The following is a 19,250-nucleotide window of genomic DNA, read 5'->3' on the forward strand; positions in this document are numbered from 1 at the left end:
CAGAATTCTAACAGTCCTTCAAAGAGGAGCTAATACCGATACTATTCAAGCTATTCCGAAAGATAGAAATGGACGGAATATTACCAAACTCCTTCTATGAGGCCACAGTCACATTGATACCTAAACCCCACAGATTCCCAACAAAAAAAGAGAATTTCAGACCAATTTCTCTTATGAACATCGATGCAAAAATACTCAACAAAATACTCGCAAAGTGAATACAACAGAATATCAAAGACATCATTCACCATGACCAGGTAGGTTTCATTCCAGGCATGCAGGAATGGTTTAACATATGGAAATCTATCAATGTAATCCACCATATAAACAAACCGAAAGAGAAAAACCACATGATCATCTCTTTAGATGCAGAAAAAGCATTTGACAAAATCCAACACCCATTTATGTTTAAAGTTCTGGAGAGATTGGGAATACAAGGCACTTTTCTAAACATAATAAAGGCTATTTGGAACCGGCTCCTATGTATCTATGTTTGAGTTCAGTATTGCCACTAGGTATAGAATTCTGATCTGAGAAATTATGTCTCATTCATCGTATCTACTATGAGCTGCCATTCCTGGTTCTTATATGGCCTATGCTTTCTTATATTACCTAGAATGCCTAAGTAGATGATGATGAAGATGGTAATGATTAAAGAATACAGGTCTTAGTCATAGGGGAGTAAGGGGAAAATGGGAGGGAGGGAGGAATGGGAGGATACAAGGCATGGGATAATCATTGAGATGTAACAAGAAGAAAGAAAGAAAGAAAGAAAGAAAGAAAGAAAGAAAGAAAGAAAGAAAGAAAGAAAGAAAGAGAAAAAAGAAGAATACAGGTCTTCTTGGATTTATAAAAAATATTGCAGACCCTTGTTTCCAGCTTTCATTTGTAGAACAGTAAAGGGTCTAGTAATGTTAACCTAGACTCCTTAGACTAGAAATGGTGGAATTGTTTAGATATAAGTTTGTGAATCATACTTAAATGTAAGGACTTGAATTTTGTTTGTTTGGTTGGTTGGTTGGTTGGTTTTGTTTTAGTGATGGGAGAGTTTATTTCTTTCTTGTTTTGTTTAGTACTAGGCTCCCCTCAAGTTGGCTACAATTCCTCTACAGTCAGGAAAGCCTTATGTGTCCTATACTCCTTCCTCCACTGCCCATGTGCTCAGATTAATACCAAGTAGTCTGACATCCAGCTTGCTTGGATACTTTTGTTTCTGACACTCAGGCTTTAATTTTAAGCACATCTTACAGAATATGCTGAAGTGGCTCAGCTCTTACTTTGAAATGTCCTTCACTCATTACTTTGGAATATTTTAGTGTGTTCTACCTTCCAAACTATTCTTCAGCTCAACACTTAATACATTCTTTCTTGGAATTTTGGTTTTACATAATCAATAAATTTAATTTAATAACAGAAGATAGAGAACTTTACAGGTATGAGAAAATATAATCTTTTGGCACTACAACTTAAAAATAGATAGGGAAAGTTATAATATGTATAACACATTAATTATAATAGTTTCTAATATTTAATCAAACTGGATTTAAAACAATAGGAGAAAACCACAATGTGTGAGGAGTGTTTTGGTTTCCATACTCCATTAGAACGCATTGACGAAAAGGAACAGAAATGATTTGGAGAATGGTTTGCAAATTTCTAAGCCCTTACACAAAAGAGGATAGCACAAAGGTCAATAAACATGTAAAGAAATGTCCAACTCCTTTAAAGAGTGCTGAATGTTCTTTTTTGGGATATAATTGAACAGCTGGATAAAAAATTCACCAAAAATAAAAAAGTAACTCTCATGTCTACAAAAGACAAATGGGCTGAGAAAGAAATTAGGGAAATATCACCTTTACGACAGCCAGAAGAAAATAAAGACATAAAGTGTCTTGGTTTAACTCTAACCAAACAAGGGAAAGACTTCAAGTCTCTGAAGAAAGAAACTGAAGAGTATGTCAGTACATAAGAAGATCCTCCATATTCAGGAAATCAGCTCTTGGTTTTGTTGATTCTTTGGACTGTTTTCTCTGTTTCTAATTTATTAATTTCAACCCTGAGTTTGATTATTTCCAGATGTCTACTCCTCTTTGGTGTTTCTGCTTGTTTTTTCCTAGGGCTTCCAGGTGTGTCAATAAGTTGCTTATGTGGCATGTTTCCAATTTCTTTTTAAAGGTACTTAGTGGTATGTATTTTCCTCTTAGCACTGCTTTCAGTGTATCGCTCAAATTGGGTGTGTTGTTTCTTCATTTTCATTGATAGTTTTGCTGGGTAAACTAGTCTGATCTGGCATCTGTGGCCCCTTAGGGTTTTCAGGATCTCTGTCCAGGCCCTTCAGGCTTTTATGGTCTCTGCTGAGAAGTCGGGTTTAATTCTGATAGCTTGGCCATTAAATGTTATTTGTCCCTTTCCCTTGCAGCCTTCAATAGTTTTCTTTGTTGTGTATATTTTGTTTGTTTGTTTCTTCTTGTATTTGTTCTTGAGGTCCTTAGTTTGGGATTGTCCTATAAAGAAGTATAAATTCGAACTTCAACTTCTAGCAATCCAAGCTGCCCATCAATTCTAGGAGTGTAAAGGGTCCAGTCTATGCCTAGTCCTTTGTTGTTTGGTGCTTCAGTCTCCAAAGTTGCCCTCTTGTCCAGGTGATTTACTTGGCTGTGTTGGACTTCCTATGGAATTCATGTTCCTTCCTGGCCCTTCTATCCTTCCCCTTACTTTGCCAAAATACTCTCTGAGCTTAGGATAATGTTTGGCTGGGGAATCTCAGCATCTGTTTGGATCCAGTACTCGGTGGAGCCTCTTACAGGATAGCTATGCTAGGTTCACTTCTGTAGGCATAGCAGAGTGTTGTTAAGAGCATCATGTGTTCAATAAATATTCCACTGAAGAAAAAATAGTCCAGTATTGATGTATTCCTGTGCAGAAAGGGGCAAAAAGTACTTATGCCTTCACAGATATATCTATATCTATATCTATATCTATATCTATATCTATATCTATATCTATATCTATATCTATCTATCTATATATATATATATATATATATACATATACTTTTTTCCATAAAATATTTAAACATTGACACTGCTGGATCTTGATCCCATTGTGATCCCTGAGATTGAAGGCTGTAATATCCTATGTATCGTTTACTGCAATGGAGCCCTAACATACACCTTGAATCCAAGAACTTTCTGTGTATTACAGACTGGTGATTAGGGTGTGGTTCAGCATGTCCTAGCACACAACTTTCAAAGGAAAGTTTTCTATAGAAAGGATTGAACACTGATAACCCTCTGTCAAAAGGCAGAAGGGGAAACCAGCTGACCAAGGGGCATGTCCCATGAAAGTCTTCACTTACCAGGAACATGGGACAGAGGGGAAGAATTCCCATTGGGACTCTAGGTGAGAGAAGCAAGGGAGAATGTGGAAGTAAAAAGATGCAGAAGGTCCTAGAAACCTAGAGGAAGAATATTATGATGGGTGGATATGGACCCAGGGCTCCTGCTCAAAATGTGGCACCAGCCAAGGACAATTCATGCAGCAAACTTCGAACCCTACCCAGATCTAGCCAATGGACAGGACATTCTTCACTGTTGAGTGGAGAGTGGGGAATGACTTTCACAGGAACTCTGGTGTCCCATATTTAACCACCTCTCCTGGATGGAGAGGCCTGGTGGAACTTAGAGGAAGCATAGGAGGCTACAAAGAAGAGACTTGATACCCTTTAACCTTATACAGGTGGAGGACATCCACGTCAGTCACAGTCATAGAGGAAGGGGGAAGGGGAAAATGGGAGGGACGTTGGGAGGAATGAGAGGATACAAGGACTGGGATAAAAATTGGGATGTAATTTGAATAATTTACTAATGTATATTTTTTAAAAAAGAAAGTAGGAAAGACTTCTGAGTTGGGGGTTACTAGAGATGACATGTAGATATAGAAGGGTCCCCTGAACTCACGAGCTTTTGGTTGTTTATTTTGAGCTATTCAGCCACTTGGACTTTGTGTTTGGGGACTATGAACTTTGCAAGGCTTTGACATTGGATTGTTCTGTCCGTTTCCTCCTGGGCTGTCCTCTGAGCTAGAGAGACCCTTGGGCATTTCCCATAGCTCCATGTGCTGAGTAGGAATGTGGGCTTGGTGGTTTTTCTCTACCTCTCCAAGCTTGCAGGCTTTGACCTCATTATCTTGCCCATGAGTATTTATCTAAAAACAGAAACTTTGGGATCTTCATATCAAAGAACACAGAGACTGCGACTAAGAACATGAAATAGTGTTCCTTTGTGAAGTCAAGGAGCGTGTTCTCCAGCAGAGAGGTGTGTGAATAATTGGACACCTTCCTCTCCACTATGGCTGCTTCATAGAGCTCTGGAATGTATAGGAAGCTATATGGCGCTAAAGATATGAGGTATGTAGCCTTGATAGACTGGGGCAAGGTGGGGAATGTCACAGAGACAGACAGATCAAGATGGCTAGGACAGCCTGGTGGAAGTGAGGCTTTACACTGAGAAAAAAGGAATTTTAATCCTGAAGTTAAAAGAAGCAGCAAAACCTGTTCCCTTGGCCCTGGGCTGGTCTCTCTTTCCCTTCAGGAACTGGTAAAGGCTCCATGGAGCCCTGTGGCTTGAATGTGTGGGATCCAGGAAAACCCCCTTCATAGGGAGTGTGTCTATGTTGGGCATTTGAGTATCAAATGATTGTGATGGAATTGAATAGTCCTACAAATGGGCTGCAACTTGAGAAGAGAAGAAGTATCATAAAATGATTTATTGGATGGAAGCCAATGTGACCTGGACCCGCCTTCCCCGATCCCGGCCTCACGCTTAGATCCCAGTCTTTTCCAAAGAGTCACCCAAGTCCCTAGGCTGGACACAGCGTGGCAGTGAGCATAAGAACCACAAAAAATCCCCAGAGTGTGCACATCAAGGTTTCCAGTACCAGGACAAAGCCACTGTTTATCCTGTCCCGAGAGGAGCCATTCATAGAGGCACAACTGTCTTGGTGACACCACAAGGACCCACTTTCCCACAGCCCCATTGTTATCCAGGTCCTGGTCCTCTTCTTAGATCCAACTCAGCACACAGGATTGTACTTCTGACCATCTATGCAGTGTTTCAAAGCAGAAGCCCTAGCTCCCCAGAATGAGAGCTGTGTCCCAAGCCTTCTCCCTCTTCCAATGTAGATGTCAAGTTGACGTTTCAGCGCAGGCAATAACAGAGTCTGGATGCCAAATCATAGAAAGAGCGCACTCTACATTGAGGGCATAGGCCTGTAGCAAAGACGATGCTCTTGGGCTGCCTTAAGGCCCTGAGTGTAGATAGTAGCTCAGGAAAAAGCTGTGCAAATCTCCTCATGGAGACATAGCCTAAGGCAACATAGCACTCCAGAGGGGCAGGGTACTGTTCCACCTCCATCTTGTTCCAGTTGTCTGTGTGCTGCCACAGTTCCTTTAGGATGGTCATGGAGAATTCATTGTCAACAAAACGGACCTTGGTGAGCTGGGAGCACTTGCTGAGGGCAGGCATGAGGACAGTGAGGTGAGAGTCCCTCATCTTACAACCCTTCAAGTCCAGGGACTGCAAAGTCTCTGTCACCTGGTCTAGGAGAACTCGCAGAGGCATGACATCCAAAGATGTGAGCACCACACCTCTCATGTCCAGATGCTTTAGCTGGAAGAGATTTGGACACACAGAGAGGTACTCCAAGTCGGCCTGGGACACGCGGTGGTGAGTGATGGACAGGTTCTCCAAGGGGATCACCAGGCACCTAGGGATAGATCAGGGCATTAGTCATAGAAAGTGGCATTGCAGAGTGTGGGGTGGCTTTACGTAGAGGAGGAAGGACCCAGGTGCCCCTAGGTCAGTTTGACCCAAACATCAAGGGCATTCTTGAAGATGCTTGCTTTTGAAATCTGCTCAGTCAAATCACACCCACCATCGTCTCCTGGCTTCCCTCTCAAGCCGAAAACCGGATCAACCCAGAAACCCAGAAAGCACAAGGGAGAAGTTCCAAACCATGAAAAACCTGACCAGATCTAGGGATGATTCCTGTGGGCTCCATGACCCTGGGCTCCATCATAGCCTCTGCACAGTTGCTCTGCTGTCCTCTGACACCCACACTGTGATCACTGTCCCAGGCACTCAGCTCTACTTGGCCCCAAACCATTAGACCCATGACACTGGGACAGTTCTCACAGACCTCAGCCCAGTGCTCACTGCCACAGAGTGATGTGGAGTCCTCCCACTCCCGACTTCACTCTCCCCTTCCTCTTCCCCTCCCATTGGATTGGTTGGGGCTCATTTCCACCAGGACCACAAACCATCCTTGCCAGGTCTGGCCTATTGCTCTTTAGCACACTTGAGTCCTCCCCTTCATGAGAGCTCGGTGGAGACCTTGATTCAGTAGACACTGCAACTAAACAGAAACAAGTGGGCATTCACATGTGAAGTCGAATATCCATCCCAGTGACTGGCAGGCTTCCTGAACCACTAGTCATTCCAAGCCAAGAGGAAGGTCTGCTCTGGTAGTTTTCCCAGCTCCCCATCCTCACTTACCCAAGGGCCTGTCTCATGTAGTCTCTGAGAAAGTCAACTCTCCTCGTGGAGAGATGCCGGAGACAGTGGAATCTGGAGAACTGAGGAAGGAACTTGGACACCCACTTCTCTTCTCTCTCTCTTGTCCTGGGGCCAAGCATAAAGATGTTCTTGGAGATGGGCGCCAGGGAGAGTTTGCGAAGGTGTCTCATCTGACACAGGCAGGGAGCAAATTGGGCCAACAAGGACACATTCCACTCTGTGTTCAGTTCCAGTTCCTTCAGGTGCTCCGAAGGAAACACAGTCAAGATTTGCCTGGCTCCATGCACAGGCTGAGCCCAGATCTGCATCTTCCTGCAGCACAAGTGGAGGGAGCCCTGTCTCTGCTGGGCCCACTGCAAGAAGCATGCCTGTTTTTTATCTGGCCATGGCCTGAGGCAAAGGTCAGCTACCACCTTCAGTCTCCGCCTCAGGGCATATCTGGGAAGGACCTTCTCCACTTGCATCCATCCAGGCCCTCAGCCGAGCAGCCACCATGCTCTGTTCCAGTGTCTGGGGTATCATCCTTCTTCTGAGTCCTCCCCTTGAAAACTAAGAGAAATGTAAACAGCACAGGATCACATATCCTACTATGTATATACAAATTTCTTAGGTCCTGGATGGTTTATCCTGCATTTTCTCAGAAGAAAGAGCCCTCTGATCAAGATATGGACTAAAGTTATTTGTGAAAGTTTCTAAAACTCAAGTATTTGCACCCAAAAATGTGTAGGATGAGGCATAATATTTTGAGTCTATGCAAAGCACCAAGGCTGCTATAATGTAGGTGCTAGTTACCAGGCTTCTAAACCATCTAGGTCATGTGACTAGGAAGGATTAAAAGCTGAGCATGTCTGTATCTACCAAACCAGTTACAAACAGATTTATTCCATTTTCCTTTAAAGGTGACCCTTTCAGCTTTTCTTTCTCATGGTCACTGATGTTCCAAATCTACTCTCAGTGGCACACAGGCATCACTAGTGCAGACCCTAGGGTTTATCACAGACCCTCCCATTGATAAGTTGATAATCAATTTTAATAACTAATTGTGATGGGGAGAATGGGTTAAATTAAAAATCTAAGCTTCTGATATTCAGGGGGAGGAGGTCCCCCTCAGACACAGACTTAGGGGAGGGGAGGGGAGTAGGGGGGAAGTGGGAGGAAGGGAGGAATGGGAGGATACATGGGATGGGCTAACAACTGAGATGTAATATGTATAAATTAATAAAAATGTATTTAAAAAAATAAATAAATAAAAATCTAAGCTTCTGGACACCCAAGTAAGGAGTCCTCTACCTATCAGCCCTCTCAGTCTCTCTGTCTCCCCTCCCCTACCCCCCTCTTTCCATCAGGCTTTCTCTGTGTAGCCTTGACTACCTGGATTTGCTTTGTAGACCTGCTGGCCTTGACCTCACAGGGACCCACCTACCTCTGCCTTTCAAGTGGGAGGATTAAAGGCGATTGCCACCACACCCATGTAGATTTTAATTTTTGTTTTGTTTGTTAGGCAGGGTTTCTGTGTAAATCCTTGGTTGTCCTGGGATCCTTTTATAGACCCAGAGTCTCAAAATCACACAGATTTGGCTCTCTCTGCCTCTGGAGTGCTGGGATTAAAGGCATGTGCCTTCTTCTCATCTCCTCACAGAACTTTCTGTAAATCTGACCATACAGCATGTAACCAATGAAGCCTCAAATATACCAGAGGATGGAAATAATAAGTTGTATTAACCTTGCATCCTACCATATAACAATGCAGTATAAACTTCTCATTGCTGAAGAATAAGACTGGGAGTTATTTTTAAGTATAACAATGTAAAGACAACCAATCTATCCCTTATTTAAAAATCACTCCAAAATATTGATTACATCACGTGGACCTAAATAATAAATGTACACTCAACTTTTTGAATGGGATGAAAATCAGGATTGTTAACGATGACCTTCCTTCATATTCAAAATTCTCTTACCTCAACCTCTCATTATTGCTCCCGCAAAACTGAGTGGTTTCCATTTTCTTTTTAATTACTTTCTTAGTGCTAGAGCTAGAAATGAATATATGCCATGGAAGTCGTTCATGAACTGAGTCTCCAGAAAAGGAGCTCATTAAAAGTATAACATCATTAAACAAATGTGTCCTAAATCAATACATTAATAAAATATTATCTAAATAGTTAAAAACATATTTGAAACACAAGAATATAAGTTTTTCCAGTGGAATATCTCATATATTTGGCATTATATGATTTCTATAATGAACACTAAGTATAGATACCATGCTAAAAGTCATACTATAAGGTATCTCCACACTTTCCAAAGTTAGATTCACAAGGATCATAAAATAATTGAGGAAACCATACTCATCTTAATTTTAATATTAGGATAGAATAAAAATTTGAAGCTCAATAATGAACTGAAAATGAGAGCATTCTCTATATCAATTATCACAAGTACTTCTATATGAGAATCCCTGGACTCAGAGAAAATAGAAATCTATGGACTGAGGATTTCCACTCACCTCCAGGTCCCTGGTCTTATCAAAGCTTGCCCTGTGCTTCAGAGAGGCTGTGCCTTCTGATCTCTCTAGACAACAGCTGTACCTTGAAGAAGGGCTCCACTGTGTGACCACCTCCAAGGGCCTCTGAACTGACTGAGTTTTATGCTTCTCAAGCCCTTATATAGAGATCTGAAGACCCCACCCTAAGGGGGAGTTTGTTGCTATTAGCATAATTGACTTATCTTGTATAATCTCCTTCTGTAAAGCCCTGGGTATACCTTAAGCTTGGAATTTGCCTTTTTGGTATTTGGCTGTAGTCAGATGCCTGAGGCAGGGTTTATCACATACACTTCCATTGATGAGGTGATAATAAATTTGAAGAAAGTACTGTGATGAGGAGATTCGGTAAAATTTAAAATAAGCTTTTAGAAACCCAATAGGGAATTCTCTCTCTCTCTCTTTCTCTCTCTCAGTCTTTCTTTTTCCTCAACTGTAATGACCTCTCTCTGAGACAGGGTCTCTATTTTGTATATCTAACTATCCTAAAACTTACTGTTTTGCCCAAAATGTCCTCCAATTCACAGAGATCTGCCTCTGTTCCCATGTGCTAAGATCTAAAGCATGTACCACCACTCCTGGGTGAAAAAGACATTTCCTTTACGGAGTAATTTGAAGTATAAAGATTCATTGTCAACCTGGGCCACTCTTGTTGACAGTCCACATGACATGGCAGAAGCTTTTGCTTTTTCTGCTTGCCCTCCCTCATGACTTCCATTTATTGTATGTTACTGCTGGGATCAATACAAAATCTGACCTCAGCAGGATTCTAACAGAGACTGGAGACAATTATCTATCCAGAAAGCCTTCAGGTCTGTATTTGTACTGTAGAGTCATCCAATCTCTGGGCTTAACACTTACATGATTCTTGGAATTCTGGTTGTGAGAGAGCCATTGCTGGGCTGCTTAGACCATATCCTCTAATCCAGTCTAATAAGTGGCTTCTTTGTTTTATAGTATCTTATAAGATTTTTTCCTTTAGTATCTCTGACAGTTATGTGGGTCCAAATGTCACATTGAAACCCCCTCTTCTAAAATGTTCAAGCACCAATTTAAAACTAATAATGTATTTAATTTCTTTGAAGGCAAATTATATATTTTGAGTTTAGGATAATTTTTTTCACATAAATTTTATCTTGTAGCTCTAGCTGTGGTAGAGCTCACTGTAAATAACAACAAGCTGAAAAATAAAATATAACTGAAAAAAATAGATGAGAAGTTTAAAACCCAGATTGGTATATAATAAAGATTCACTTTTCATACAAATATCAGTAATAATAAATGTGTTGAGGGATCAGAGGCTTTCACTGCCATGGACTCAGTTGCCTGCACTAGGACCACCTCCTCCTTGCAAGATCCCTTACCAGGATACAGAGAAAGAGGATGCAGGAAGTCCTGATGAGACTTGATAAGCTGGGCTCAATTGATAAGGGAGAAGGGCTCTCCCTCTCTGAGGACTATGGAAAGAAAGTAGGGGAGAGGAGGGAGGGCATGTGGGAAAATAAAGAAATCGGGAAAGGAGACTTGATTAGTTCTTAGAGCAAGTATTTTTTAATAAATCAATACAAAATTACATACAAGTCAGATAAAGATACTTCAAGTAGAACTTACAAAGGCCACAATATGTGCTTTGAAAACTTTTAAAATGTGGATATCTGAAGACCTATGACTGTTCACTCCCTCATGTTCTCCACCAGCCTGGCAAGCCTATCTTCCTCCAAGGCCTCAGCCAGTCTCTTTCTGGCTCTCTTCACCTTCCTGGCCTGTTTCTGGATGTCTGCAATAGTCACTCCTTTTCTCTCATAAGATGGTGACAGCTGAAGAGACATTGGCCTTGTTACTCCTCGACTGTAGAAAGATAGTGACTGCTGAGGAGCCTCTTGTTCCTCTTCCAAAGATGAGTGCTGAGCAGGGCTGAACTCTGTGGAAGTGTGCAGATCCTTAACACCACTGGCTTCATCCTGCATTCCCAGTGCACTTTGGTTTACATTGGTATTAGGATCCAGAGGATATAAAATGTTCACTTTCCTGTCTCCAGACTGAAGATCATTCAACCTCAACAAAGCAGACAGCTGCTGGGGTTTCTCCAGGTTCTCTTGGTCTTTCCTTCTCATGGTGATATTCCCAGGGTAAGAAGTTATTCTAGACACAGGCTTTTGGAAGATGCAACTGGTCAACCTCATAGGACCACTGGTAGTTACCCCAAGTCGGGTTCTGGTTTTTGTTCTGGCCCTGAACTTTCTCTTGGCTTCCAAAGCCTCTCTCTTCTCTTGTAGTTTCTTGGGTATGATGCTTCTTCTCAGTGTTCCCTTTGAAAACAAAGAGAAATGTAAACAGCACAGGATCTCATATACTACTATATATACACAATTGTCAGAGTTTTTGTTTGGTCATTCCTTCATTTTCTCAAGAGAAACAACTCTCAGATCAAGGTATAGATGAAAGTTCTCTGTGAAAGTTTCTAAAACTCAAATATTAGGACACAAAATGTGGAGGAAGAGGCAACATATTTTGAATCTTTACCCAGGTACTAAGGCTTTTGTTATGAAGGTTGTGGTTATGAGGCTTCTAATTAATCTAGGTCATGTGACTAGGGAGGATTAAAAGCTGGGCATGTCTGTCTCTACTAAGCCAGTTGCAAACAGATTTCCTCTGTCTTCCTGTCAAGGTGCATCGCTCAGCTTTTCTTTCTCATGGTCACTGATGTTCCAAATCTACCCTCAGTGGCACACAGGCATCACTAGTGTAGAAGCCCTCCACTCAAGTTTGGGCAAGAACACTAGCTGTCCAGAGAAGGACAAAAACTTGCAGAAATACCTATCATAGATTAAAGTTGTCATTATGGACTGATGGATTCCGTCCTATATGTCTTCCAAATAGTATTAGCAAATAGCAACTTTCAGAAGACACCAAGTTATATTTTTTGAGATAATTTTATTTTAAAGTACAAATGTGCATGAACATAGGGAGCTTTAAGTATAAAGAGAAAACAAGGATGACCATTCCACACTTAATGTGAATTATGTACTCACGATCAAAGGCTGGCTTGGAACTGAGTTTCCTGAGGTCCCCTCCATGGTTGTAGAGTTTGTTCTTAAAGGCTCCACCGCAGAGACACAGACAGGGTTTGTGAAGCTGCAAATGACTGTCTTTCCAATCTAATTCTCCTTCTATATAGAAAAAGAGAGAGGTATCTTAATTGCCAGGTAATCCCTCCCACAAATAAAGCAAAGCCTGTTCAGACTGTCAAGGAAACTGGGTGTGGTTGTATAGGACTTTAATCTCAGCAGCCCATAGGCAGTGGCAACCAGATCTTTGTGAGTTCAAGGCCAGTCTGCTCTGCAAGGCAGTCCAGGACAGCTAGGACTCTGTTATACAGATTATCCCTGGGTTAAATAAGACAGGCTTGATAGAGCAGTTTAATTCCAGCAACTCTGGGAATAAGAGGCAGGCAGTTTCTGTGAATTTTAGGCCAGCCTTTTACCAGCTAGTACAGGACAGTCAGGACACAAGAGAAGCCCTGTTTCGAAAAACGAAGAGGAAGAAAAGGAGGAAGAAGAGGAAGAAGAAGAAGAAGAAAAGATTAAAAAAACCCACTGTCACAGTAAACTAAGCAGGCTTCAAACTCAGAGTGAGCTTCCTGCCTGTGCCTCCATAGTGTTGGGAATAAAGGTGTGTGCCACCAAGACTGGCATTAAGAAATCTTGAGAGTATAAAATCCTATTGTCACAAAATGCTCAAATCTCAAACCGTACAGAACAAAGAAAACTTTATTATTCTCCACAAAGGTAAATGGCCAAGTACCATGTAATGGCAAATCCATCAGAATCACAACAGACATTTGTGAAGAGAACAAAAGGTCAGAAGGCCTGCACAGAGGCCTTGGACATAGCCAGAGACCACCTATGCCAATCCTGACTATAATACCCAGCAAAACTAACAATTATTTCACTTAATGAAAATAAGGTATTCCCTGAAAAGCAAAATCAAAACAGTACCTATCCACAAATCAGTCCCTTCACAAGATAATAGAGGGAAAATGCCAACTCACAGAGGCTAAGTACACTACACCAAGGATAACACAGGGCATAGTTAATTCACTTTAAAAAAAACCTAAACCAGACAAACATACAAACACACTACCACAACCCATATAAAAACCAAATAAACTAATAGTCATTGGTTAATCTCCCCCAAGGTCAGTAGTATCAAGTATCCATTAAAACAGGATTATTAACCACAGACTTGCTTCCTTCTCACGATCTACTGCCTCAAAATTCCCAGTTAGCACCCAACAATACTGAGTGGTTTCCAATATCTTATTATTCACTTTCTTAGTCCTATGACTAGAACACAAACATGGTAGGCAAGGTGTTGATGAAGACTCAGACCAAGGAGATCAATAAAAGTGTAAGGTCAGTAATCAAATGAGTCATGAAATAATACAATTATAATATATTCTCTAAAAGTTTAAAAACCTATTTGAAACACAAAATACAACTTCCTTTACTGGGGAAGGTCTCTTATACATAGAATTATGTGATATATACAATGAATACTATTTACAGATATCATGTTAAAAATCAGATTATCAGGTACCTCCATAGCTTCCAAATTTAGATTCAAAGGGGGCATAGCATCAGTAAAAAACTGTAATAATCTTAAATTTTAATGTAATCATAGATTAAAATTTAGTAGATTCATAGTGAACTGAAAATAAGGGCTTTCTCTATATTAACTATCAGTAGTACTTCTATATGAGAATTCCTGGACTGGGAAAAGTATAAATCAATGGACTGAGGATTTCCACTCACCACCAGATCCCTGGTCTCATCAATCTTGCTGGAAGGTCTGCCGTTTAGCTAAGAGAGGCTGTGCCTTCTGATCTCTCTGCACAACAGCTGTACCTTGAAGAAGGGCTCCACTGTGTGACCACCTCCTAGGGCCTCTGGACTGGGTTTTTTGCTTCTTGCTTTTATATAGAGAACTGAAGACCACACCCTAAGGCCAAGTATATTGGTATTATCATAGTTAAATTACCTTGTGTAATCTCCTTTTTTAATGCCCTGGGCACACCCTCAGGGTTGGTTTTGCCTTTGGGTATTTGGCTGTTGTGAGATGCCTGAGGGGGTAATCATTTTTAATAAGTAATTGTGATGGGGAGAATGGGTGAAATTAAAAATCTAACCTTCTGGACACACAAGTAAGGAGTCTTCTACCTATCAGCTCTCTCTATCTCTCTGTCTCTCCTCCCCCCGCTCCCCTCTGTCTCTCTATCCAGTGAAGGTTTCTCTGTATAGCCTAGGCTGCCAGGATTGGCTTTGTAGACCATGATGGCCTTGACCTCACAGGGATCCAGCTACCTTTGCCTTTCAATTGCTAGGATTAAAGGCGTGTGCCACCACACCCAGGTACTTTTGAAAAATTGTTTTGTTTTTTTATGCAGGGTTTCTGTGTAAATCCTTGGTTGTCCTGGAATCCTTTTGTAGACCCAGGTAGTCTCAAAATCACACAGATTTGGGTGTCTCTGCCTCTGGTGTTCTAGGATTAATGGCGGGTACCTGCTTCTCATCTCCTCACAGAACTTTCTGTAAATCTGATCATACAGCATGTAGCTAATGAAGCCTCAACAGGCACAAGAGGATGCAAGTAATAAGTTGTATTAACCTTGAATCCTACCAGATAACAATGCCGTATAAACTTCTTAATACTGAAGAACAAGACTGACAGTTATTTTTAAGTATCCAATGTAAAGACTACCAATATGCCCATGATTTAAAAATCCATTCAAAAATATTGATTACATCACGTGGACATAAATAATGAATGTACCTTCAACTCTTTGAATGGAGTAAAAATCAGGATTGTAAAAGATGGGCTTATTTCAAACTCAAAATTCTCTTGCCTCAACCTCTCATTATAGCTCCTGCAACACTGAGTCAATTCTATTATCTTTTTATTTACTTTCTTAGCGCTAGAGTTAGAAATGAATACATGCTAGGGAAGTCATTCATGAACTGAGTCTCCAGCAAAGGAGCTCATTAAAAGTATACTATCACTAAACAAATGTGTCCTAAATAAATACAATAATAAAATATTCTCTAAATCGTTAAAAAAATATTTGAAACACAAGAGTATAATGTTTTCCGGTAGAATATCTCATATATGAGGCATTATGTGATTTCTATAATGAACACTAAGTATAGATACCATGCTAAAAGTCATACTATAAGGTATATCCACACATTCCAAAATTAGATTCACAATTATCATAAAATAAGTGAGGAAACCCTAGTCATTTCAATTTTTAAGTTACAATATATTAAAATATTGTACCTCGATACTGAACTGAAAATAAGAGCATTCTCTATATTAACTATCACAAGAACTTCCATATGAGAATTCCTGGACTTGGAGAAAGTATAAATGCATGGACTGAAGATTTCCACTCACCTCCAGATCCCTGGTCTTATCAAAGTTTGCCCTTTTGCTTCAGAGATGCTGTGCCTTCTGATCTCTCTGGAAAACAGCCCTAACTTGAAGAAGGGCTTCACTGCATAACCACCTCCTAGGGCCTCTGAACTGACTGAGTTTTACCCTTCTCCAGCTTTTATATAGAGATCTGATGACCCCACCCTAAGGTGGAATGTTTAATATTAGCATAATTAACCTATACAATCTTCTTTTTTAAGACTAGGAATATTTCCAGTGTTGTTTAAACCTTCTGTCTATTTGACTGTTGTTAGATTGATGAGACAAGGCTTATCATAGACCCTTCAATTGATGAAATGATAATAACTTGAAAGGAACTTAGTGTGAATGAGAGTCTTGATTAAAAATAGAATGTTTTGGATAGCCAACTAAGGAAACCTTTTCTCTCTCCTCTCTCTCTCTCTCCCTTCCTCCCTCCTGTCCCTCTCTCCCTCTCTCCCTCCCCCCCTCTCTCTCTGTGTATGTCTCTTTCACTAATTCTTTCTGAGACAGGGTCTCGGTTATGTATCTCTGACTATTGTCAAACTAGCTGTGTAGACTATACTAGTATCCAATTCAAAGATCTGCCTCTGCTTCCCATGATCTGAGAGCCAAGGCATGTTCCACCACACATGGCAGAGAAAGATATTTCCTTAATTGTGTGAAGTGAAGTAGGAAGAATCACTGTGAATCTGGGTCCCTCTTTCGGTGGCAGTCCACATGAAATTTAAGAAGTTTCAGGTTTTTCTGCATGTCCTCATTCATGCCTGCCATGTTGTCTATCTTAATGCTATGATCCATGTGAAATTCACCTTCATAGAATTCTCTCTCACACTGGAGGCAATTAGCTATCCAGAAATTCTCTAAGACTCCAGGCCAATATTAGTACTGTAGAGTCATCCATCCTCGTGGAATGAAGAGTTGTTGGATTCTGGCCTTCCTGGTGCTGAGACAGCCATTGATGGACTAATTAGACCACATCATGTCATCCAATCTAATAAGTGTCCCTTTTGTTTTACAGTCATCTTCCCAGGTCTGTTTCTCTAGAGATCATGACTAATTTATGATTCCAAATTTCACAGTGAAACTCACAATTCTATATTTAGCAAGCAATAATTTAAAAATCACTATGTATTTAATTTCTTTGTGGTGAATTATATACTTTAAAGAAGATAAACCTTCCATTAATCCCAGAACAGGGAAGGCTAAGGGTGCTGGATCTCTTTGAGTTGAGGCCAGCCTGGTCTACAGGGCTTGTTTGAGAAATGCCAAAACCATTACACAAAGAAACTCTGTCTTCAAAAGGAAAAAGAGGAACAAAGCAACAACCATAAACTTGTTTACAAAGAACAATTTAATGTTCTGGTCTATGTATCTAATATAAAGACACTACTACTCTAATCAGAAGCGCCATTATCTCAATGAATTTTTTATTTCATCATTAGAAGTGCTTCTATTTTTGTCAATAGTTCAACATCTCCAAATATCTATAAAAGTAGAAAAACTGTTCCAATATAGTTTTTTAAAATAAATTTTAAGACTGGTACTTGTTATGGAGATGAGGTTGAATTAGAACTCACAAGCTGTACAACCATACCAAGCGGACTATTTTCTGTAGAAGATAAAAATGTAGAGGATAAAATCTGTTCATCAGGGCTGGGTGTGGTGGTACACGCCTTTAATCTCAGCATAGTGGATTGAAAGTTAGATCTCTAATTGACCTGCTTGAACTCCATAGTGAGACACTTTCTCAAAAGACAAACAAAACAAAAGAAAAGGAAATGTTTATGTATTAAAACAAAACTTGCTATTTACAAAATGCAAACCCATGTCTGTCCTTGTGAACATGCTTATATAATAATAATACATATTATCCACTAGCAAGTCTCGAGGTTCTTTGAGATTTCTTCCAAAGTTTTCTGCTTCCCTGATCTTGAGATGTACAACAGAGCAACAGCAGTGGAAAAAATTTACATGCTGCTCGGACACAAACATACTGGCGAATCCTCCACGGACTCAGCTAGTGCCTTCCTGGTTCTCTTCACATTCCCCCTGTCTCCAGCTGTCTGCAGTGGTGACTGCTAGTCTGTCATAAGATGGTGACAACTGAAGAGACACTGGCATTGTTCCTCTGTCAGCAGGGCTGGGTGTGGTGGTGCACTCCTTTAATCTCAGCATTGTGGAGTAAAAGTCAGATCTCTAAACTGATCAGCCAGAGCTACACAGTGAGACCCTTTCTCAAAAAACAACACAAAACAAAACAAAACAAAAGTAAATGTTTATGTATTAACACAAAAATTGCTATTTCATAAATTGAAAACTCATGTCTGTCCTTGTAAACATGCTTAGGTAATAATATAACATATTATCCACTAGCGAGCCTCTAGGTTTATTTTGCTTTAATCCAACTTAGAATTATATACATATTTTGTTTTTGGAGACAACTTTTATCTATACCCCTGTCTGTTCTAAAACTCACTCTGTAGACCAGGATGGCTTCAGCTTAGAGACCTGCCTGCCCCGACCTTTTCAAGGCACAGCTAGTATAGAAGTGTAAAGACATGATTGATATGACAACATTCATAATACCTTTATGGATTCAAACTACCGTCACATGAAAGAAATCTTGGACCTGTAGTTAAAATGGAAACATTAATTGAGTTTCAGAAAAACAAACAAGACAAGGGCAGACAGCTGCAGCATGTTGGTCTCCTTTCATGACCACACATGTTAACAAGTTAAGGACTCAATATCAAACCCTAGAGAACCACTCAGGGTACATTATTCCTGAAGACCAACAGAGCAAAACCATAATTAGATTTGGGTTTGAGATTTTTGCCTCTTGATCTCTTACTCTCCTACCTCTTTCTCTCTTTCTCTGTCTCTGTCTCTTTCTCCCTTGGGGTATCGCTCCTCCTTTCTTTCCCTCCTCATGCTCACTAAATAAAGCATATAATCTTAAAAATAAATGAAATTATGACTTGAAATTGAACAATTTTGGGTAAAGTGCCCCCTTTTTTCTCTCATACAACCTAATATTCAAATAGTACAAGAAAGGTGGTAGACATAGCATTACCAGGTTGTTGTGTTCCTTATGCCCTTGCAGGATATTTGATTCCATTGTGAGCCTTGAGACAATGAACTGTAAATACCAATCTTTTGTTTGGGGCCTTGAGCCCTAGCACACAGCTTTAATCCAAGAGTTTTCAACACACTAGATTTAATAAAGTTAGCCCTAGGTCAAGAGGCAGAGGAAGAAACCAGCTGACAGGGATGAAGAATAGGATGGATTTTCAGTTGAACAGTTATTTGTGACATGGTGTAGAAAAGTAAAAGGAGCTTTAGCTCTTAGATTTTGATGTCTTTACTTCCTTTGCCTATGACTTATTGGACTTTAACCTAGCATGGGTCTTCTGACCTTGATCTTTTTGGGTGTCTGCTGAGCTAGTGAGCCTTCAGGGCTTTTTCCATGGGAAAGAACACTGAGTAGGGATCACCTGATACTATCTTTGCCCCACCGAGTTAGCAGTTTTTCTCCCCCAGCATCTGGCTGCTGAGTCTTTATTGATAAAAGAGTGTTTGGGATTTTCATTTCAAACAACATGTTGTAGCTTCTCTCCCTTCCTTAGCCTCTGTCAATCAGACTTCCAGTTTACATG

General features: G+C 40.4%; 1 protein-coding gene across 1 annotated transcript; it reads right to left on the bottom strand.

Annotated features, from left to right (window-relative positions):
- Positions 1–10,648: 10,648 nt before the first annotated feature.
- LOC311598615 (methyl-CpG-binding domain protein 3-like 2B) lies at positions 10,649–14,168 on the bottom strand. The gene is made up of 3 exons (XM_084783835.1): positions 13,935–14,168; positions 12,153–12,290; positions 10,649–11,429 (listed from the first exon to the last, which is right to left on the bottom strand). The coding sequence occupies exons 2-3, from the start codon at positions 12,195–12,197 to the stop codon at positions 10,794–10,796; spliced, it is 681 nt and encodes a 226-aa protein (XP_084639961.1). The 5' UTR covers positions 12,198–12,290; positions 13,935–14,168; the 3' UTR covers positions 10,649–10,793.
- Between the last annotated feature and the right edge of the window lie 5,082 nt (positions 14,169–19,250).

This window comes from Acomys minous, assembly GCF_964271855.1.
Source record: "Acomys minous genome assembly, chromosome: 5".
Taxonomy (NCBI): domain Eukaryota; kingdom Metazoa; phylum Chordata; class Mammalia; order Rodentia; family Muridae; genus Acomys; species Acomys minous.

What these genes read in the sequence shown, in the direction of transcription:
- LOC311598615 (XM_084783835.1), bottom strand. Translation starts at nt 12,197, where the DNA reads ATGGAGGGGACCTCAGGAAACTCAGTTCCAAGCCAGCCTTTGATC. An exon ending in TTCCAAGCCAGCCTTTGATC is followed by an intron (nt 11,430 to 12,152) that starts GTGAGTACATAA and finishes TTGTTTTCAAAG; the next exon opens with GGAACACTGAGAAGAAGCAT.